This window comes from Osmerus eperlanus, chromosome 1 (genome assembly GCF_963692335.1).
Source record: "Osmerus eperlanus chromosome 1, fOsmEpe2.1, whole genome shotgun sequence".
NCBI lineage: Eukaryota > Metazoa > Chordata > Actinopteri > Osmeriformes > Osmeridae > Osmerus > Osmerus eperlanus.
In genome coordinates, this window is record NC_085018.1 from 3,676,036 (window position 1) to 3,700,621 (window position 24,586).

The 24,586-nt window shown below is 40.6% G+C and overlaps 1 protein-coding gene across 1 annotated transcript in view; it reads right to left on the reverse strand.

The window, feature by feature from the left end:
- si:dkey-81j8.6 (serine/threonine-protein kinase 10) overlaps nt 1-24,586 on the reverse strand; it is a 73,352-nt gene that overhangs the window by 2,938 nt on the left and 45,828 nt on the right. The window contains exons 13-16 of the mRNA XM_062483519.1: nt 13,065-13,189; nt 2,614-2,799; nt 2,199-2,324; nt 1,826-1,939 (exon numbers count right to left, since the gene is read on the reverse strand). Coding sequence (XP_062339503.1) covers nt 1,826-1,939; nt 2,199-2,324; nt 2,614-2,799; nt 13,065-13,189 — 551 coding nt within the window. The remainder of the gene's footprint in view (nt 1-1,825; nt 1,940-2,198; nt 2,325-2,613; nt 2,800-13,064; nt 13,190-24,586) is intronic.

The window sequence follows — 24,586 nt, forward strand, 5'->3', positions numbered from 1 at the left end:
TGAGACGTAGGCCTATTTGCTTCCATGGCATCAGCTAGCCTGAAAGCTTCACACAAGAGAGCTGTTTTCTGTTGTTGTGAAAATGCATTCATCTCGTAATTACGAGATATTTTCTCAATATTACGAGATCTTTTCTCAATATTACGAGATAAGGTGTCAAAAAAAAATCTATGGTGAATGCAATATGCTTCCGTACTTAAATCCTCAAGTTGAGAACAACAAATCATATGGCTAGCATCACCAAAGTACCCAATTCTTGCTTGAACAAACACCTCTCTTTGTAACTATACAACTGAGGCCTGTTCCATAAAGCGAGTTTACCGAATAAGCCAGACTTATGTCAGTTAGTCGGACTAATTTCTAGTTCATTCGGTTCCATAAAGCTAGCTCAACGTAGTTCGAACTCGGTTACTATGGCAACTTAGGCTGTGAAACTAGTCTGGTCCGGGGCAGGCTAACTGTCAGGCTTAGCGTGACTTGGTGCTTAACCATACCTTCCACTGACCCAACGGGAAAACGATGATTTACCACGGATATTCTCATTTTCTTATTCTCATCAGTTCAATATGTTCAACATTGATAGAAAATCAACTTAAATAGCCTACATAGGCTACAACATTTAGCCTAATGCATTAAACGATGATGAACAATGATTTGATACACGCCACGTTAAACGTAGCCTATGGCTTGCCTAGTTTGTGATTTCAAATGTTTAGGCATCAGGCATAGGCCTATCTCAATCTAAATTATCTGAGTATAATTAGCATAGCTGTATAGTTGTTAACAGTAGTATACAATTGCAAAACAAACCTAAATCCATAGGCTACATCTATATCCTCCATTTTCCCAACACAACCATGTTAAAAAGTTAGGCTACTGGGTAATGTATTGATTAATAGTAGGCTATTAATTTAAAACAATGTCAAAAAAGTAAATTTACATGTGTTTAGAGGGTGTCTGTTTTTTAATCAACGAAGTAACTAAAGGTCTAAAAAAGGACCTCGACCTACGTAGCCTATCGTTCACGTCAATCATGGCGTGTTGTTTCATTTTGATGAAGCGGTGGATGAGGGAGCTGTCATAGTACAAGGCTTAAAGGGAACGTTCTTACATTTACATTTAGTCATTTAGCAGACGCTTTTATCCAGAGCGACTTACAGTAAGTACAGGGACATTCCCTCGAGGCAAGTAGGGTGAAGTGCCTTACCCAAGGACACAACGTCATTTGCACGGCCGGGAATCGAACTGGCAACCTTCAGATTACCAGCCCGATTCCCTAACCGCTCAGCCGTGACTTTCTGGAAGAAGTCACGTGGCCGTGTGCATTGCTTTTGCCGTGGTGGATTGTATGATCCATGTTTTACCTCTCTGGCTGCTTAAGAATAGGGTGCACGCGTAATTAGCTTGACTACTTAAATCTGACTTGAATTAGTAGGACTGCGTGAGCTGAAATTGACCTTTATGGAACCGCTTTAGCCCCGCTTGACTTGTTAAGATAATTCAAGTCTGGTTTGGGACTTTAAGTCCAACTTATTTGAGCGGCCTTTATGGAACAGGCCCCTGCTCTACTTGCCAGAAAGGTGATGTAATACTAAATAAAATTCATTATAAAGCAACGTCATAATCAGATTGTGTGGTAGGGAATCTGGGTTGTATTGTTAATCAATAGATAATGAATGGGTGTTAGTTATGGGTAGTATTAGCACAACAATTAAACACTGACAGAATCTTAATTTAGATACTTTGTTACTAATTTCCTCCTAGATAACTTATTATTAATTTGCGTGACCTTTTATTCCCTTTATAACCTCCATTACTCTCATACCTCTTTCCTGAAAGACAGCTTGTCTTTCCACTCATTGTGTTCCAGTTTGTGTTCATCATCTAGACCACGGATCTTCTTCTTTTCCATGTCCACCAGCAACTGCAATTTATCTTTCTACACACACACATGCACCCATTTAGACAAGCATGTATGCACAATAGCATAACACACCCAGAACAGCGACAAGGAATAGATATTATTTCTCACAAACTCAAATGCCGTAAATAAGTCTGATCACATCTCCATGAATACTACCTGTTTCACATTAAATCTGCCAATAATTTACGTTAACACAATGTACCGCAATGTAACATGCTTTTCTAAACTTAATTGCATTTATGGTTTTTGTTCGGTTGCATTATTCATCTTGTACCTGTAGTTGTTGGAGTTCTGCCATGTTGGCTTCACACTGCTGCCGGAGATCCAGAAACTGACTCTCTTGGACCGCCTCTAAACTCTGCTTCATCTGTTTTTGTCTGACCTCCTCCTCTGCAACAAACTGAAAAGAGAGATTTCATTATTTACAGGTGTTGGGTGGGATGATGACATTGTTGTCTGTGAATGAACATTGGGTGTATTAAGAGGAAGTAATAAGTTGTGTTTCAGTCTGGAGCTCATTAACCACAGAGTAGAGGACCAGGGCCCAATCCTTCAACAGGTGTCTACTCCTAGCCAACAGTACACTCTGTCAAATCTTTAGTAAGAAATTTGGATAAAACAGCTGACAGAACTATGAGATACTGTTCAAATAAAAGATTCTCATACATATAAGAGGTTCATACACTCACCAGTGCTAGGCGCTGTCTTTGCTCAGGACCACTCCACCCCAGTGTTTTCAGCTCCTCCTTCAAGAGGGAGAGCTTGGCCTTGGTCTCTATGCGGTGTGCTCGTTGGAGCTCGCCTTTCTTCTGTGCATGCTCAGACTGTAACTCATCTAGCAGAATACTGTGAAATTGGCATGTCCGCTCTGTATCCTGCAAAGGGGAAGTGATGAGGGGAAAGGTGTTTGAGAATTGTGTCATGAGGATGTGCTACCTTTAAAAAAAGAAAAGAAATCATGACAATAATAATAATAATGTTTCCCATTTATGCCATAAAAATCATATAAAGAATCCCCTAGTGGCATTTTCCCGTATATAAAATAGCAAAACAAGTAGTTTCCGCACTGCCCCTCATATGCCACAGGTTGAGCTGATTTTAGTTTTGGTGTGAGACCGGCTTCACGCTAATTAGTAGTTTTTTCCGCTCAAATTTAAAGGTCTAAAAAGTGAGTGTGTGCTGAATGATTGGATCGCTTGAAATTGAATAAAAAATGGCAGAGCGGGGCACAGAAAAGTCCTAACAAAGAAAAAAAATTACAATTTGTAGCAAAAGTTCCCAATGTTTTTTCAAAAGCCAAGATCTTCCACTGATAATACAGCACCAACATCCAGTTAGCGGCCTCTTTCTGAGAGCTTTGAGACCGGCCAGCTAGCAAATGAGACCAAACAGTACCGGTGTGCCAAAAATCCACACTATGCCTAAATCTAACTCTCCTGCTTGTGAATGTGTGCACACTGTTTCTGCATTGCTGCCACTTGCTTGCTTGTGGAGTTTGCTATTCACTTTGTGATCAATTTAACTTACGTTTCGCTGTTCTTACATATATATTGGAGTCCATTAAGACAACATTTTGGTGTTGTTTTGTTATATAAAAGAATTGTGGTGTGTCCGCGTGGGTGACGCGCACCAATGTGCAGTTTTCGAGTGTAAGCTTATTCGTCTATAAATAAATTTGTTTACAGTATATGCCCTTATCGCTCCACGTCTGATATTTGTAACGGTGTTAGGTTTAGTAGCTCATGTTGACCAGTAGACTGTGCCACAAAAAGTATTTATTTCCAGTGACAAGGGAAGCACAATGTCAAGGTTTGCATTAAAGAAGTTGACTCTAAAACGACTCCATCAGACAGTTGCTGGTCCTTGCATAGCTTATCAAAATGACGCCTCGTCTTCCTTTTCCGAGTGTCTTCAAATTCGTTCTGAGCTCCCCATTTGTCTGCAAGGGTCTTCGCAGTGACTTTGGCTTTCTCCAAATGTTGTTGGAATCCGGTAAGGACCTCTATCATGTCCCTGAGTAGGCTTACTGCTTTGTGCAGGTTTGCGTTTTTGACCTGTAGAATTTTGGAGACGACGTTCACAGTAACAAAAAATACAACTATATTGTTCCATTTTCTTTTTCAGTGCTGCTGCATCTTCGACCTCGTCCTTCTTGTCACTTAAAAGGACAATCTTTGTGAGGGCTTTCATTATGTCCATATATCTGTATCTCAGGGCGGCAAGGGACTCATACCTTGATGACCAGCAAGTGGGACACATTTGTTTCAGAGTTGCAGTTTCCCGGATGAAACATCCAGTATCCCCCTTGACCATCTCTTAATGCTATTCCCAAAGAACAGTTCAACAGTTTTGTAAAATTGTTAAATATCTGGCACATTCTTGACGGAGTTGTTGAGAGCCAGGTTAAGATTGTACGCTGCGCAATGCACATACATAGCAAGCTGCTCTTTCTCTGCTATTCTGGCATGCACACCTGAGTAGACCCCGCTCATGTTATCAGCTCCATCATATCCCTGCCCATGACATTTTGAACAATCCAGCCCATCCCTGCTGTCCAGGATTTTATGTTGAAGCTGAGCTGCTGATATCTGCAATCTCTATAGCGACATTATTTGCATCCCTTATCCCTCACGTAGCGCCAAACTTGACTCAGCTGGTCAACTTTGGCTATGGGGCTACCTGTATCTCTCCCTTAATGTCACACAGCTCATTTTGGATTTGAGGACTGAAATAATTAACAGATCCTGCAGGCCGTTCTAAAAGCTATTTCAGAACGGGTTTGTAGAATGACAGCAGTTCGACTATACTGAGAAAATTCCTACTGTTGGGCTGCCCCTGCTTTTCACAGTGCCCTCTGAATGCCAGACTGCATTATGCAAGTGTGAGAGTGACATACACTATCCGTTCCGACACCTGTCACCAGAAATTTGGTACATTGGTACGCAACGCTGCGCGCCTCCACGGTCCTCTTCCACATATTAAAATAGTGCTCCTGCCAACGAATAATGCACCTAATAATATGGTTCCTGCAGTGCCATGGCGGGCCGGACGTTCCCCACCCCTGCCTTAGATCATCAAACTCAGTTCCTTTTAGCCATTCCACAGACTCGGATGAAAACAAAAGGTGATCGTGCCTTTTCAGCTGTAGCCCCTACTCTATGGAATAAACTGCCAATTTTTACCAGGTCATCCCCCCACCACCGAGACATTTAAGTCTCGTTTTAAAACCAATTTTTATTCTTTGGCTTTCGAGTCAGTTTAGGGTCACTCGTGCTTACTGTAATTGTGTTGTTTGTTGTTCTTATTTATTGTTGTTTTGCCCTATTAGATGATTTTGTACAGCTCTTTGGTTAGCATTGGCTGTTTTTAAATGTGCTCTATAAATAAAACTGACTTGACTACCTCTCGGGCTGCTTGAGAATAGGGTGCATGCGCAATTAGCTTGACTACTTAAATCTGACTTGAATTAGTAGGATTGCGTGAGCTGAAATGGGCCTTTATGGAACCGCTTTAGCCCCGCTTGACTTGTTAAGCTACTTCAAGTCAGGTTTGGGACTTTAAGTCCAGCATTTTTTAGCGGTCTTTATGGAACTCCAGAGGCCATTTTTTATCGGGTCTTACAGGGTTTTAAGGCATCTGTATGCAAAACAAAATTCAGGCGTAAATAAAAACTTTCTATTTCATTGTGTTCAAGCTTATATTACTCAAAACCAGTAGCACTTACAGGGATTCTGACAATAGGGGAAAGAACCTTTCATGATGGCAGGACAACCTCAAAATTAAGCAGGGGAAGAGGAGCAACGTGTGTGGCGTATTATTAGCCTCAAAACTTATTTTAAACATTACATTTCATGCTAAATAAATAAAATCACTGAAACAAACATCTTTGTATCAATATTTTTACAGGAGAATCCTTCAGGATCGATCCGCCTACTCCTTGCAGGGGTCATGTATGTACAGTCTGACAACCAACAGTCACAAAGGACTATTAAAAACTGCAGTGTGCACCCAAGTTAAATCTTTGTCAAGATATTTTCAGTTGATATTTTTACTTAATTTGTATAGGCCACTGCAGAGATATGAGAATAAACATAAATATTCTAGACACATGTTCAGAAAAACAATTTCAGATACAGTAATATCCAACAAGAACCATCGTAGTTCACCTGTTTTGGAAGATTTATAGTCTAGATGGAAACAGGGGTCCACGCGCACCCCCCGGCTTTTTTTATGCCACCTGATTTTTTTTAATCCTTTAAGTGTTTATTTTCAGAATCTGCCAGGTACCAAGCTGAAATAATGTCCCAATGGCTTCATTTTTAACCCTTTGCTGCATCCGACCGGAACCCGAAAAACCAAAAAGTGATGTAGAAAGTGGCATAACATTTGAAGTAAATAACATATAGAGACAAATGAACACATTTCCCCATACAATTCTGACCCCAGGAATTTAATGGAATGGTTATTTTTGACATTTGACAACATATTGACCCTATTTCCGGACAAAAATAGCAAAAAATGGCCAAAGATGTGTAAAAGATCAACTATGTTTTCGTTTTCTCAAGCGCATAGGGTGATTTTGTTTTCACAACCTGTTATTTCTTTATCATTCAAGTGTCTATTTTAAGATTAAATTGGGTATCAAGCTGAAATTATGTCCAAAATGCTTTATTTTTAACCCTTTGCACCAAACCTGAAAAATCTAAATATGATACAAAGTGGCATACCTTTTGATGCAAACAACTTACAGAGACAAATGGACACATTTTTCTATACAATTCTGACCCAGGGAATTTGTTAGTTGTTATATTTTACAATATATTGACCATCTATGGTCAAAAACAACTAAAAAAGCTCATTTGACAATGTTTTTATTATACTAATAGCATCCTGAAATGGGGTTTATTTTAACATTTTACTGCACCTATCCTGAACCTGAAGAAATTGAAAATAGCTTTACTTTTGAAGTAAACAAAACAAAGCAAATTGACTTTAAAAAAAACAACAACAAAAAAACAGAAAGAAGGAATTCCAAAAAGGTCCAAAAAGTTGACTGAGCATCAACTGCCAGTTTTGGAATGTTGGGGCTTTGCAGTTGGCAGTTGGTACCTGAAGATCACCATCTCCCACTGCTCTCTCTTTTGGAACAATTTCAGTAAGTATTTGAAACTATAATTATATACCTTTGTAGTCATAACTTAAAGTAATTTTTCAACAGTTTTACTATAACAGGCTTTCGGAAATAAAATATGTATCCTTTACTAGCAGTGTTGGTAGCTTAGTTGGTAGCTAGCTAAAGTTTTGTTTTTATTTTCAGGCTCAATACTTCATACATACTTACCATGGGGAAAACCAAACATTGTAACACAGCTGAAGTGCCTCCAAAGAGGATACGTTCCCTAACATGTATTTTACATGTTAGGGAACGATATGAGATATGAGACTCTGTGAAGCAGCCAGTTCAACATACCGCATGATGGATATTTGTGAACAGATTCCATTAACATTAGAGGACCTGCCTTTGGATACAATTGGCTATCACCAAAACTGCTATAAAAGCTTTACAGGAAAAATAGATCGTTTACAAGTGTCAAAGGTTTGTAAATCTGGTGAATCATCATCAATGAAAAAGGACTCTCTGCGCCATGTCAAATCTCTATCAGTTCAATCTGAAGGAGCTCCAAGAAGGTGTTCCTTTTTGTTTCCCAATCAGTGCATTTTCTGTGACAAAGCAAAATCCAAGTTCAAGGGCAAGACTGAAGAGCTTACAAAGTTTCAGAGTTGGAAACACAAGGAACCAGCCTGGAAAGTTATTGAACCTAGGGCACAGGAATTAAAGAAAGAGGCTCTTTATCGCAAGGTGCAGGGCAAGGACCTTTTTGCAATGGAAGCTAAGTATCATCTATCATGCAGAAACAACTTCAACACAGAGTACCAAACCCATGAGCGTGGAAGGGAGAGGGCAGAAAAGGCAGCAGACAACATTGACAGCCTGCAGGCTCAGAAGATAGCAGCACATAACAAGTCGTATTGTGTGGTAAAGGATTACATTCTTGGGAATGTGATTGAAGGCAAAGAGGTTGTCCAGCTAAGATCCATGTGCAACTTGTACATAAAGACATTGGAAATTCAAGGTTTTCCTAATCCTGAATACCGCAGTGAGAAATTGGCAAGACGGTTACAAGGAGACAAAGACATATCTCATGAACTCTCACTCTCCAAGGTGCAACACCGTGGGTGTATTGAGTCAAACCTCATATACAACTCTAGCATTACTGTAGATGAAGCAGTTGGATGTGCGTACAAACTTGGAACAGCTGACCAACTTCAAGAAGCAGCACTCACCCTCCATTCTCACATTATAAAGGCATTCAAAGAGTCGAAGGAGCTACCATGGCCCCCGACAGCACAGGAGCTAGATGCTGTGAAGATGGACGTGCTTCTTCCAGAGCATCTTGTACAATTTCTGAGCTCAGTGGTGACTGGGACACTTGATGGCAAAAAGTGCGAGAAGACACAGAGGCTGGTGTATTCGATTACACAAGATGTGTGTCGAGCAGCAACTAACAGCAAGTGGAAACTCCCAAAGCACATCCTCCTATGTGCCCCACTTCGACACCTCTATAGAAGCAAACAGGTGAGTTCTAAGTTAATTTACTGCTTACGAGGTCCTATATTGTCAATGCTGAACTCTTTTTGTTACAGGTATTTGATTTTGATATTTACTAAAGCATTTTTCTGTCTTTGTAGCTCACAACCATCCTTTCACGACTAGGACACTCAGAAACATATGACTTCAGTATGGAACTTGAGACAGCAATGGCCAAGGCTTTTGATGACATTTCCACCCAGCTGACCCCTCAAATCATCACCGGCGAGGGAAACACTGTTTTTCACAGCGAGTGGGACAACCTGAACAGAATCACAACCAATGTTCATGGCTCAAATGTTGTAAACAGCGCCGGGGGAATCATGATTCAAGAGGTGAAGGAGAGCCATGTGAGCACCAAGAAGAGGACCCTTTCTCTCTATGACAGGTCATCCAAGATGAGAAGCCTTAACATCACGCCTCCCGAAACGCTCCCAGGGCTGGCACTCAAAAGAGCTGGCCCCAAATTCCCCAAAAATGCCAACTTTACCCCTCCTGCTGACAACCAAGAGTCATATGACTCTTGGTTGCTCACTGGGCGCAAGTGTCTTGGAGCTGGCTATGCTGAGATCCTCATGGAAGCTGGCCTCGCAACCAGTGGTTGCCTGAAAAACATTCTGAGCGGCAAATCATACGCCAAGGCTCTCTTCAGTCTGAGGGCGGTCACAGAGGCACTCGAACGGTTACTCATCAATGTTTTCCTGGAGGAGGAGAAACCAGACATCCCACATGAGACCCTCATCAACCTCATCCACTGCTGCACTTGCGAGAACCTTGACTCCACTCTGAAGAATCCCTCACTCATCAACCTGATTAATCAGTACAAGCAATACCAAGACAAGGTACGCAAGGGCCATCTGGGCAAAACAGGCATGTTCTGGCTCTCCATGATGGATCATGCAAGGCTGGTCTTCATGATGGATTTTGCAGTGAAAACCAACAACTTTGAGCTCTTCCACCACTGCAGTGGTGCTATGGCAGATCTCTTCTTTGCATACGATAGCCACAACTACTCCAGGTAATCTATGCAATCAATCCCAATATATCCCCATACACAATATAAAAATAAGTAAGTGGGAGCTCATCTGAAGTATAAACTTTATTTATTCTTCATTTCCTACAGGTACCTGACCTGGTTTGAGGCCTTTCTAACAAACATTGACCTCTCTCATCCTGGTGCTCTTGATTACATCAAGCACGGAGCCATATCAGTCGCAAGATCTCTGATCCCAGGGGCCCATGCAGAAGTGGACAAGACCATGGAGGAGACATTCATGAAGTTTGCGAAGTCTTCAGGTATGTCAATGTGTGAACACAAACATAATCACTATATGCAATTACAGGCTCATGTTGGTTGTTGTGATAAAATTAAGACTTCTCCCTCTTTACATTGCAGGTGGTCTACTCGGTCTCTTCAACAACTGTGGCGCATACCAGAAGTGGTGCCGCACAACCTCTGCCCGAGCTCAGTTCTATGAACTTACTCTGGAGATGTGCGACATGATTGACGACCCTGAGATGCCGAGGGCAGGCAAGCACCGTGAGCTGGAGCCCGCCCAGATCAAAAAGTCTGAGGAGGCGGTGCAGAGAGTCATCACTGCCATCAAGGGCTTCACAAACCCTTGGAGAATCCCTGACAAAAGCCGACTGTACTCCCTAGCATCTGGGGCTCCAATCGATCCAGAGGTTGAGGTTGACGTGCTGCGGGCCGAGGCTGCAGGGAGGGCTGCCAAGGAGCAGTTCATCCAAGACCGCTTTGTTTCAAAGAGGAAGGAGTTCTTTGACCGCCTCAAGAAACTTAAGCTCAAGACAATGGATCACTGCAGCAAGAGGGTCAAACTTACATCTGCACAGGGGAAGGTGGATATTGATTTAACTTATACTAATTGCACATTTCATTACACAAAATATACTCTGTTAAGGTCTGTTGTATTTATGCCTTCCTCATTTCTTTACTTTCCATTACAGCTCTTTGTGTACCAGGAGCAGAGTAACCTCGCCTATCAGCTACTCGTAAAGTCACAGATTATGGAGATGCCCATCAACCTTGAGGAACTCATGCGGTATCCCCTCTCGCCTGTTCCTCATGCCCTTGGCTCTCCTGATGGCTATTTTGCCAAAACAAATAAGGCCACCATCCTTCACCATCTGCTGAAGGACAGGGATGAAGAAGTACCTTACCCCAAGGATGCCCTCTACATACAGGATGGCAATGCCCTCTTCCACATGATGTCCAACCTACCACCAACCTGTGGAGAGATTTGCATGCAGCTCCTGGACCTAATGGTTGCCAAGCATCATAATGTGTTCTCCACAGATTGCTACCATCCAGATTCCATCAAAGCCCAGGAGAGGCTCAGGCGTGGCTTTACTGAGAAGTATATCATTGATGGTCCAAATACCCGGAAGCCCTATGACTTTAAGTCATTCGTTGGTAATGAACTGAACAAGAAGCAGCTATGTGACCTGCTTCTCAAGGTCTGGGGGAGCAATGAGGCAGCATCCCGGATTGATAAGAGTATGAAAGCAGTGGTGTGTGTTAACGGGAAATCCTATGACCTAACATCAACAAATGGAAAGGTAAGTTGACAGAAGTCTTGAGCAATCACCCTATACACAATCCTTTGAAAAAAATATTTAGGTTTTACAATGATATGTAGACCAAATGGTTCTGGAATTATGAATTCTAGAATTCACACATGTACAATTGCAGACCATATTTGGGCTCTTTAACATTTGTAGTCATGCAGTTGTTGTCTTATGTATTAATTGTAACATTATGTAGTAGTATTCAGTTTCTTTATTTGTAACAGGTCCAGACTTCTGAGATATTTGCACTGCGGTCCAACCAGGAGGAGACAGACAGCCGCATTGTCCTGTACCTCCATCAGGCTGTCAAATGGGGGTACAAGTCCTGTGTGGTGAGGACACCTGACACAGACATTCTGATGATCCTCCTCTACCATGCCAGCAACATCAACCTCTCCATCTACCTTGACCACGGCTCTGGAAAACATCGCACACTCATAAATGTGACGGAACTCTCTGAATCACTGGGCCCTGACTACTGTAGCACCCTGCTGGGATTCTATGTCTTTACTGGGGAGGACTGTACTAGCGCTTTTAAAGGCAAAGGAAAGGTGAATCCCCTGAAGAAGCTCCAGCAGAATCCTAAACTCCACAGTGCTTTCAGGCAGCTTGGTGCAGACTGGCTGGTCACAGATGAGCTTCAACGGGAGATGGAGAGCTTCACATGCATCATGTATGGCCAAGCACGGATGACATCAGTTGACGCAGTACGAGCCAAGATTCTGAGAAAAATGGTCGGTGCTGACAAAGTCCTGGACTTGAAGTCAAAAGTAGACCTGGAACGCCTGCCACCCCCCAAAGTGAGTCTCATCCCACATGTACAGAGAGCCAACTACAGAGTTGCCTGCTATAAGAGAGCAGATGAGGCAATAATCGAAAGCCTTAAACCATATGATCCAGGCATGGGCTGGGAGAAGATGGGAGAGGAGGAGGTGTTGGAACCTGTTTGGACAATTGGACCCATCCTCCCTCCTTCTCTTGTTGAAGTACTGGCTCAGAGAGCAGAGTCAGAAGAGCAGGCAGCTCTTGACAAGGTAGCTGATTCCAACAACAACTACTTGTCTGTGGGTGAAGAGGATGGAGAGTATGAACATAATGATGAGGATGAAGTGCTGGAAGAAATAGACTTAGAAGATATCTTCAGTGATGATGAGGAAGATGAGTAGTTTAGGTCAACTTTTATTATTTATAATTTTTTGGCCATAAATTAAAGAAAACAGAGTCGATATGTTGTCAAATGTCAAAAATAACATTAATATTGAATAATATTGAATTCCATTCAATTTCCCTGGGTCAGAATTGTACAGAAAAATGTGTCATTTGTCTCTGTAAGTTGTTTGCATCAAAAGGGTTAAAAATAAAGCATTTTGGACATTATTTCAGCTTGATACCCAATTTAATCTTAAAATAGACACTTGAATGATAAAGAAATAACAGGTTGTGAAAACAAAATCACCCTATGCGCTTGAGAAAACGACAACATAGTTGATCTTTTACACATTTTTTGCCATTTTTTGCTATTTTTGTCCGGAAATAGGGTCAATATGTTGTCAAATGTCAAAAATAACCATTCCATTAAATTCCTGGGGTCAGAATTGTATGGGGAAATGTGTTCATTTGTCTCTATATGTTATTTACTTCAAATGTTATGCCACTTTCTACATCACTTTTTGTTTTTTTGGGTTCCGGTCGGATGCAGCAAAGGGTTAAAAATGAAGCCTTTGGGACATTATTTCAGCTTGGTACCTGGCAGATTCTGAAAATAAACAATTTAAGGATTTAAAAAAATCAGGTGGCATAAAAAAAGCCGGGGGGTGTGCGTGGACCCCTGTTTCCATCTAGACTATTAGGCTTGTGTGTGTGCATGTGTTTTGAATGTTTGTGTCAAATTGTGTGACTCACTTTTTTGTGCCTTTTGATGAGCTGCTGTCTTTGAAGAGAAAACTGCTCCTTAACCTGCTGTTTAAACAGATGATACTTCTCTTGGAGATGACGCTGCTCCATCTCCCAAACCACAGATTCTCTAGCTGAAGATCAATATGAAGAGGTATAACAATTCAGTGAAAAAAATAATATATATATATATTTGAGTACAAGAATGAACAATGTCTACATATTTTGTAACAATTAAGTAGTCTTGAATTAAAGGAACAACACTTGTAAACATACCCAGCCTATATCCAATGCATCAGCATTAATGTAATTTAAGTAAAGATTTCAATCTGTTAGTCACTTCATTTGAGTTAATTGTGATTTTTTTGGTGATGGATAGTTTTTACACACCCTTGACCACGCCAACTGTATGTTCTTCCTGGTACGGCAGCAAAATCTGACATGGAATTATTTGAAATGTCTCTCTGTCTGTCTGAATTAATTTCAAATGGACCTCAAAACCACCAGGTGGCATAAATCATAAAACAGGCTTGACCGACCACCTACATACACCTTATCAGAAATGGAAATTATGCACTGAGAAACCATGTTTTGCCAAATGTATAAAATATTCTTTCCCATCCTGGGGCCATGAAAGGGTATCAACTTTATTGTAATTTATTTGAGAAAAAAAAAATGTTTTCACTAAAACACTCAATACAATGAATTTGGATCCTGGATGCAGCCATAAATGCTAACAGGTTACATAGACCAGGGGCCAGTTGTTCAAAAAGCCGAGGAGAACAAAGGATTCAACAGTTTTTGGACCGAATAATTTGCTTTTCATTGCCAAAAAGTTGAATCTGGATCCGAATTATCTGGACTTTGAAATCCCATGTTTTGCTATCCAGGATCAGGTAATCCATTTTACATTAGTACTGTTTTTCAAAGTAACATTGGATCACCCTGATCCAGATACAAACTTTTCAAGATTACCAAATTCAGATTCCCAGTGTTGTAAATGGGGCTACGTATAACAATGTAGGTCAATGTAGTAGGCTAGCCGAGTAAAGAACAGGTTCAATAGCCAGCATGGCATCACTTTTAAGTGTTTTGATTTGTAAAGTCTGAAAAGGTCAAAATAAAACAATCCTAACAGTCAGAGCCATAATCTGACCCACAAACAAATATACATTATTCACAAATACAATGTGAATATTTTGAACATGCGTTTCAAAATCAGAAAAAGGCTAAATGTTCAAACTCTCCTTTTAGGAGGCGGATCTCAAGTCGGGTTTTGGTTTGCTGAAGTTGGGAAAGAGTGATTTTTTCCTCTGCCAGAAGAATCCGTACTTCTGCTCTTATATATAAATAAATGTATATGAACTAAAGAGGGTACAATTTCTGCTTGCGTCGGTTGCAGATGGGTATGTTTCCAGGCTGTGAATATCAACACCCTGTATTTTTGTACGCCCTTTATCTAGGAGCAAAACGGAGCACAGCTGCCAGCTATAGGTATATGCAGATAACAACGCTAGTGCTAAATAACTATTTAGTTGGTCGGCTCCATGACGCCGGGTAAGTAGGGCTTGTGAGACTGCTCACCAAAAGAACGAAGGGGAACCCACTTGTCTAGCAGATTAAGACATGTTCGTAGGTACACTGTAAAAAATGATTGATGCAAAAAGTTGTACAAATGAGGAAATACATGTTTCCTCAACATAATGGTTGTGTCAAAAAAGAAAAATATGTTTGGTCAATGATTGCATGATTTTCATTACTGAACTACAAAATGTTCATCAAGAGAACATCTATAATTGTGTTCAACAAACTTTTAGCATCGCACAAAAATTATTATGTTGGCCGAGCAAGAGGGACCAGCGATAATTGTCTGAGCATGCGCAACGGAGTTCTACTAGGCTTCTGGAATTTTCCTCTCAAGTCACAACATTGTTTGAAGTGGTGAGTGCTTCAAAGATAGCTCCCTGTCTTTGTGCTACGAGGTAATCAGCAAATTTAGGTTAACAGTGCGTTCACACTGCAGCGACACAAATCGCTTGCCATCGCCCGCCTTCCCACAGTGCACCACGCTTGGGGGCATGTCAGACAGATTAATGTAGAGTTGTAGTTCTCTAGAGTCACTGTTGTAGTTCGTATAACGTCATGGCAAAGTGTGCAGACTTGGGTTTACATACTCGCAATATCGATCAGAATACAACTTGTAGCCTATACAAAATACAAAAATGTTTAATAGACATACACGTTGAAATGTGTAAAAACGTTTTGTTATATTACTCAAAGTCTGCTAATCTGTCGATACGACCAGGGAGTTCCATCCGGGCTAGCTAGGTAGTTACCAAAGAAAGAAGTTACGTAATGTGACGAGAGACTGAATTTGAAAGTACAAAAAACCCACCAGGAGCACCGACAACATCGGCAACCCTGCGCCAGGCCTCATTCTTTTTATTAATGTCTTTGTACAAATACAGAGACGTATCGTACAGGACTGGATATGCATGGATACTGGATTGGGTCGCTACCCACAATGCACCACGCAAGCGATTCTCCTGGCTCCATTGAAAATGAATGAAGAGCATGTTGTCGCGTTGCTGCAGTGTGAACGCACTGAATATCTATTGTCTATTGTATATATCTGTTTTCAACAGTTTGAAATAGCTATATTGTCAGTACCTGCAGCGATGAACAGTGCGCCAAAACTATTACAGCTTAGCATTCCTTTCCAACTGGCACGTGGTTAACATTGGCGTGTTAACGGTTAGGTAGCGCTACGTTGCATGGCATGTTCCCCGTTAGTATTTTTAAAGGTTACATTTTTAATTTTCAAATTCCATTTGCATAGCTGCTACTCGAGTTTTAAGCCGTTTAACATATTTTGACGTAATCAATTTGCCTCACCAAACCCCCTGTACCCAGCTATACTAAGCCTAGAAGAGGCATGATGGCTAGTGCGCCATTGTTAGGTTTAAGAATGCCCTGAAAATACGTAAGCATCCTTTAATATGGTTGTTCTCTTCACATACTTATGAGTTATTGATGCATTTGTCTTTGTTTGTATTTCAGGTATTTTTTTCAGGCTTAAAACCAAATGCAGTGCCGCTATTGTAAATGTTTTCATCTGAAAAGCACTACAGGCTTCATCACTGGCAAGCCGGTAAAGGTTCTTTTCCCTGCATTCATCCAGACTGTGTTTGTATTTTTACAACACGGTCTTTAAAAACTCATATATGGAGAGCACATCCTAAGATAGAAAGGCCTAGCTCTGCATGCTCTGACCATGCCAGTTTTCAGTGTGAATTATGTGAATTCTCAGATATTTGCTCACTTACGCAATTTCTGAAACATTTGGAAGACATTTGCAAAACCATGAGCGAGTTCATTGTCCATTCTCCAACTTTGATTTTAGCAGCAACAACAACAGAACTTTCAAAGCTCACAAGTCCAAGAAACACAGAAAACAAACTTTGAATGACCTCTGCACATCTGTTTGTACAGTAGGCAGTACAGACAATGAGTTTGACACAGTCAGTTTCACAAAGTCTATCAGATCAAGCTGATGACATTCATGCAGATCCTCATGTGTCAGATTTAGACCTTGAGGAATGTGAGCCAGTGCTTGAACACAAACTTGCTGCTTTAAGCTTAATTTATACTTCGGTCGCGGACACTTTTGAAATGGTCGCCGACGAAAAAAAAAAAATGTCGCTCAGGCTGCTGCATTTATACTTCGGAAAACAGTCGCCTGTGCTCAAGGTTCGCGTGACGTAAACAGAATCATTTTACCGTTACATTCATAGCTATGGTTACATTGTTAACGCTTTGTAGCCTAGGTGATCAATCGGAGAAACTGACAATTTTAATTTTTCACTATGTGACGACATCCGCGCCAGTAGAAATTTCTCCTGGTAGGCGACACTTCTAAGCGACGGTTAAAAGTGTCGACCGAGACGTCATTTCTGTCGGCGACCTTTTCAAAAGTGTCTGCGACCTAAGTATAAATTGGGCTTTATTCTTGTGTATGCAGTCACAGTTGCATTTGTCCAAAAGTGCCTCTCAGCAGATTATTGATAATGTAAATGACATTCTGTCAATTGGAAACTCAAATACACTGTGTGTAATTCAGAATATTCTGCTAAAACACAACTGCAATGTCAATGAGTCTATGGTTGCTGACATTACTGACACATTACAAAATACAAACCCGTTTCTGAGTGCCACCACTGACAAAGGTCCCCTTTCAAATAATTATAAGCGAAACATCTACTTTAAAAACTATTTTGGTATAATTGAACCTATTGAATGTGTTTTTTGGGGGGGAAATGCTGTTTTTTTACATTGAAGTTAATTATTAATAAAAGTAATTTTAAAAAAGTAATAAATAAATAAATAAAATATATTAGTTTTTATTAATAAAAGTCATATTTACCGGCAAAGAACAGTTTATAACTAGAGAGGGTACAATTTCTGGGGAAATTGTAGGGTGTGCTTTCTTGCGTCGGTTGCACAGGGGTCCGTTTTTGAATGACATTTTTACAACTGATATTTCTGTGTATTTTATATAAAAATGCATACTTATTATTTATAAAAATTACATAGATTTAAAAGCATTTTTTTGTGCTGCTCGTTTACAACTGAAAATACGAGTGAAGTGTAGAATTAAATATGATGTCTTCTCATTTCCCCTGCAAGAGACAGCCTCATAGCTGAATCAAAACGAATAAATTTGGCAGACCGGTGTAAAAATGGACCTAATCTCTATGACTTAAACGTCCTTTTAAGTTTCCCCTTCTCGTGATATTTTCAGGCATTTAGCCTACTCATATTGCATTCATTCATTAATAAAGAACCCCCTTTGAAGATTATTCTACGACGTTACCCGGCAGTAGAAGATGGAATCGTGATTCAAACAGTATCATCTGCTAACTGAAAATATGCCCCCAAAAACGTAAATAAGCTTGACATTTATTTAGTGGAAAATCGCTCATTCATAAAAAGCTCACTGGTAGCGATCAGTCAGTAACAACGCAAAATGCGATATAGCCCTGTGTGGAGAAGCTGCCCCGGTAAATTCTACTACAGTACAGTACTAGACTACTGCTGTGTTCGTCTTGGTAGCGATTGCGTTGGTTGAATTCGATTTAACGTTCCGTTGTACGGTTTAGGCTGAAATTAATTATTTTCATGAACAGATTGACAAAGTTTAGACTGTGGCAATGAAGTTAAGGTTAGTAGTTAGATAGGCTATATTTTTGATTTAAGTAAGGAGAGTGCCGAACATGTTCTGTCGCCGTTTGACTTCCTAAACAGCTGTGTCTCGCGTAGGCTACTGCGTTTAAGTGAGCAACACTGGTTTGAAACCACAGGTAATGATAATTTCACCCACAAATCGTTTACTTGTAATGTAATGTCATAATAAATCCTACAACGAAAATGTATTTGTGAGGAATGTTTATTTTAACGATTGAAAACAGATGCATCATAGACCACTGTAGTATGTGTTGCCCGGGCAACAGAGGCTAATGTCATGATGCTAATACTAGTAGTCTACTATGACATAGTAGACTACTGTTTCCGAAAGTAGATTTACTTCCTTAATAAAATCTGCTTATATTGTACATTACACGTCACAATTGTGTGTCATATCACAAAGTAAAATTAGTAAATAGTTATATTCTACGAGTCTGGCCTCTTTGCTTGTGGCGTTTCTGCAGCTGCCTTGCAGTAAAGCAGTTAGCTTAGCTATCTCCCAGAAGTTAACAAGCTGCTAAACTAATGTTCTGCTAGAGGTAGTCACGCGAGTTTTCGTGACGTTAGTGACGTAAGTAGCGTTATTGACTGTGGCTAGCAAGTTAGCCACCGTTAGCTTCACTTTTCGCCACAAAAACTTAATTTCCACTTAAACCATGCAACGGAACGTAAATCCCAATAGAAGCAACTCAATGGCTACCAAGACGAAACTTTTGACACCTAGGTTGTGTATGTAGGCCAAATATTGACTGAGTTTTAGGGGGGCAAAAATAAATAAAAATAATAATATATATGTGAGAGAACAAAGGTTGTGCCCTTGCCGAAGGCAAAGCACACCCAATAATGTGAATGTACACAACTTACATTTTTTTTACAATTACAATTAGTTTTTTTCTAAATATCTGGTTTATTCAGGATACTATTACACATTTACAATAAGAAAATTGTGGGGGGTTTTTACATCGAAGTGTAATTAATAAAATATTTACCAGCAAAGAAGAGCACGTAATGTAAGATTACAGATATATATTATAAATTCGGTACTGGAAAAATACAATTCTTTTACGGCTAATTAATGTTAATCAATCTTCTGTAATTTAACTGGGTTTTTTTCTGGCGTCCCAGCTGCCAGATTGTTCCTGTTTTTTTTACTACTTTTTACAGTGCACCTTTTTTAAAGGACTTAGGCCAGGGGTCGGCAACCCGGGGCTCTAGAGCCGCATCTTTAGCGCCGCCCTAGTGGCTCTCTGGAGCTTTTTCGAAAATATGAAAATGGAAAAAGATGGTGTGAACATATTTTTTGTTTTAATTTTTAAAACAGAAATGTTGAAAAAATATTTATTATACACATTTTTACAGCAAAATGTGTATGTGTATAATAAATATTTTATTTCAACATTTCTGTCAACGAAAATTTACGTCATAGCCTGCGACACACGTTTCTTTCAGCTCGGCGTAGTGCCAGACAGGTGGCTTTTGCAAACAAACTGGCGGGTGTGTCATGGGCCATGGATCCCAAAGGGAAAAAGAGAAAGATAGCCGAGGAGAACAAAGGATTCAACAGTTTTTGGACCGAATCATTTGCTTTCGTTGCCAATGCGGAAGAATTGCCTGAATGTTTGCTTTGTAATAAGAAGTTGTCAAATAACAAAAAGAGTAACGTGGAAAGACATTTCCAGGGAAGGCATGCTACATTTGCAGCTGAGTACCCAGTTGGGAGTGAGAGAAAAAGTGCGATTGCATGAATGCTCATTATGTATTTGTAGCCTACTTATCATTTTGATAGTAATATAGCTAATATAGACCAATTATCACCCTACGTCACACCACTGTCAAGCATGCTCAACTGCGCATGTCGGCTGCAAAGGACGGACTTCTTCCAGGTATACACTTGGATCAGGTCATCATATCTCTGGCCACTGGATTTCAGAGCTTGACACAAACTAGCCTGGCTAACGAAGGTCGCTGTCTCAGGCAAATGATGAATGAAACAGGCTTGGTTAAAGAAATCCGAGATGCTGGCTATCTTCAGCAGGCTTGTATCTACAAAAGGCAGTCTTCCCTGACGTTTATAGTGTAGAATGGAGTGAAATACAACATTGTGCACACTGCCAGTGAGCGACCCGAGTCTGACTGAGGCTAACAACGTGAAAACAGTGTAACGGGGACGCAGTCTCACTCAGATTGCCAGTTTTACACAAATCACAAAAATAAGCAGTCTCCCACAGCAGAATAAGCAGAATTCCCATATCTCTTTAAAGCTGCCCTGCTTGACTTTTAAGGTGTATAATTGCCTGTAAAACTGTAAAATTATGAACTTTGTGACATGACGTGAAGACATGGCTGCCGCATGAGATGCGGTCTACCGGGCGACATTCTCACTCAAATTTCAAGACTTTCGTAACCCAAATCAAAATTCTGATGTGACAGATCAATGGGGAATCGACTTTTCTCTTAAAGGCTGTCCTTCTCGACATTTTTGGTCTTCGAACCAATCAAACTATTAGTATAATCCGTGTACTTCTCTAGCCATTATGAAGGCTATCCTTTCCCGGTTTTCTGCAGCCACATTGCGCGCGCATCCCAAATTAGTGATGTGTCGTTCGTGAACGATTTGTTCATTTTGAACGAATCCTTACAAGGACTCGGGAGTAACGAGTCCTCTCAAAGAGTGATTCGTTCATTTTCTCGTGGCCACGCATCGGGACTGTTGCATAGGCTCGTCCAAGTAAACATAAATGATTTGTTCATTTCCCGACTCGGTCTTCGGGTACGAGTATTTGGATCATTTTTCACGTGACCTGCATAGGCTCTGTAGTGGTAGCTAGAGGAAACTCTAGAGGGAACGATTCGTTCATTTCTCGACTCGGTCTTTCTACGAGTCTTTGGATCATTTTTCACGTGACCTGCATAGGCTCTGTAGTGGTAGGAGCTAGAGGAAACGAACGATTCGTTCATTTCCCGACTCGGTCTTTCTACGAGTCTTTGGATCCTTTTTTCACGTGACCCGCATTGTATTTTTTAGTAGAGGAAACAGTTTCCTAATTCCCTTTTGCGTGGCCGCTGTTTTAGTAAGACGTGAATGATATTCGCTCCAGTCATCATACTGACTGTGTTTGTTATTTTCACTTTACATTTACACTTACAGTTTAGTGCAGTGTAATTGTTTGCCGTGATAATTAAATTGTAGTGTGATAATAAATGACCAAATCATACAAACTGTCATGATACATTATTTTAATGCAGGAATTTCTTTTAAAATAGTATCTGCTGGTGCACATGTCATGCACTAACCTACATGAGAATATGATACGTGTTTGCAGTGGACGGATAGCCCCCCCCCCCCCTACTGAACGAGATTCAAAGAACCGAATCAGTAAAATGATCCGAACTTCCCATCACTATCCCGAATGTTTACAAACAAATAATTGGTCTATAGACACTTACAGCATGTGTTGCCTTCATTATAAGGCTTATATAAGGCTTTTAATTTTTTGCGGCTCCAGACAGATTTGTTTTTTGTTTTTTTGGTCCAATATGGCTCTTTCAACATTTTGGGTTGCCGACCCCTGACTTAGGCCTACTTTCAGTGGGAAACCTGAGCCTGAGATGATGCACACAGCCTATCAATTCTGGCAGGAATGGATGAGAGACAGACACGAAGGTCCTGATCCACCGTTCTCAGACGTTCTCTGTACTTATTCTTGATGTACGTCAGGCTAGAAAAACTCAGTTCGCACAAATAGGTTGTGGAAAAGGGAATCAGAACTTCAACGGCACTATTTGCAACAGCTGGATATTCTTTCTTCACAGTTATCCAAAAACTGTCCAAAGCCATGTCTTGAAATTTCATTTTTAAACTGCGATCTTCCCTTAGGTCTGCGAATTGTTCTTGTACTTGCTGTGGCATGCCTTTTGAACTTTCCAGTCCTGATGAACTCCAAGGATCAAGGACCCAGTCAAACTCAGCATAAGTCTCAGCTGGAAAATAAAAGTTGAACCTCTCCTCTAGGACTTTCAGATGCTGGGTGATAAGCCCAGGGAGTTTGCTGTTTGAGTGTGCATTGCACAAGGGAAACATATCAAGTTGTCTCTGTTCAACAAAAGAACGCCAGAGTGCGAGCTTGGACCTGAAGCCTTGCAATTTCCCGCTAGAAGTGAGAATATTTTCATCTTTGCCTTGCATTTTTGTGTTGAGGTCATTGAGATGCTTAAAAACATCGGCGAGATATGCAAGTTTTGAACACCATTCCATGTCTGCAAATAACTCTGCATATTCTGACTTCTCTTGACTGAGGAACGTGTTTAACTCTTCCCTCAGTTCATAGAGCCGCGTGACAGCCATCGAATGGCCGTATGTAGCAACAAACTCTGATGTTCCGCTCCCATTTCCTCGCACAAAATCGAAAACAGACGGCTCTTCAGTGGGCGTGCCTTTATAAAATTAACTACATCTACTGCTCTGTCCAGTACATCAGAGAGTTCCTTCGGGAGCGTCTTTGCTACCAGTGCCTCCCTGTGTAAAAAGCAGTGTGGCTTTCACATGAGGGTTTTGCACTCTGACTCTGTTAATGAAGCCCTTCGTGTTTCCCGTCATGGCAGTGGCCCCATCGGTACATAAACTGTGACAGTCCTTCCAACTCAACCCCCCCTGTTCAAGATACTCCATTGCCACACGATATATTTCTTCTCCCGTTGTTTTGTCGAGCATTGATTTACAAAATAAAGTTTCTCTGATACTGTCGCCATCTACAAATCTAACATTTGCCGGGAGCTGTGCGTGCCCACTTATGTCAGTTGACTCGTCCAGCTGCAAGGAAAATTTGCCGCTGGATCTGATTTTTTCCCAAACCACACTTTCAATGTCTGAAGACATATCATCTATTCGCCTGCTAATTGTATTATCTGACAGGGGAACCTTAGATATTTCTTTCGCTGCTTGTGGGCCTAGCATGGTGTTAACGAGGGCTTTGCATGCTGGCAAGATAACGGTCTCAGCGATCGTGTGGGGTTTTTTCGACTTAGCTACTATTTCAGCCACAAGATAGCTTGCCTTTAATGCTTTCTCAGACACTTTTGCACTCTTCGTTATCATTTCTTCTTGTTTTTCGTGTTGCATTTTCAGTCGACTAAAATATTCTGCATCCTTGCTCACTAGAGATGGGTGATTTTTTGTCAGGTGCCGTTTCAGTTTGCTAGGAACCATTGACTCATTCGCCTATTTGTCCCCACATACCAGACACAGAGGAAGAGCCATATGACAAGTAATTGTCGATATACTGTCTCTTCTTCTTCGCTCTGGACTGCTGCTACATGAGGACGTTGACGGTCCAGAAGCATCTGGAGCTTTTCTTTTAAGAAATCTGTCCATATTCTTTTGCACTACACTCATGTTACACGCCAATTGTTAAGGATAAAACACTCGCATACGTCACGCATACAGACGATGATGTGCTGACAGGTCAGTAAGGGGCGGATATATATTTTTTTAATTATGTGTGTGTATGTCTTATTTGTTATTTCAGACATTAGATATTGATCTTATATCTTAATTGTTTTATTCATATTTTATCATAAAAAATAAAATTAAATGGAAATTTGAATTTGAAACTTTTACACGGCACCCCTGCTCTCGTCAGACGGCACCCCAGGGTGCCGCGGCACCCCGGTCGCTGTGCTAATGGACCAAATCACTTCTTTATGTACACTTTTTCATGTCTTCATTAACATCTAACTGCAACATCAAAGCTGTTGTATATGCTTCATTATATTAATTGCATTAAGCTAAAATGTAAGTATTAACCATGTCAATTAATATTTTAGATGAACCCAGGGATGACTCCTTCCATCTGACCTCTGACGTGGAGAATAACGTAGTACCAACTGAAGATGCAGCACCACACCCAGACAGTCACATTGACAATAGCCAAACATTTGCTGCACCTGAAGGTCCTCAAGGTATAATTTATATAATCTCAAAAGCGCACAGTTTATAGCTGGGAATTACTGCTATTGTAGTACTTGGCTGCTGTGCCGAAAGTAATTTGTCTGCCAGCATTGACTTGCAAACAATAAAGCATAAACACCTAAATGTTAAATTATGAATTCATAAGTTCCAAACTATTAGGGAAAATATACGTTCTTAACTAATCAGGAAGATGTATTTTCTCTCACAATAGCTACAGTATTTTTTAATCTGTAATCTGTAGTTATCTTTTATCCTCTAGTTATAATCAGAATGCAACAATAATGTGAACTCTGAATAACCAGGGTCACTTTCCTACCAT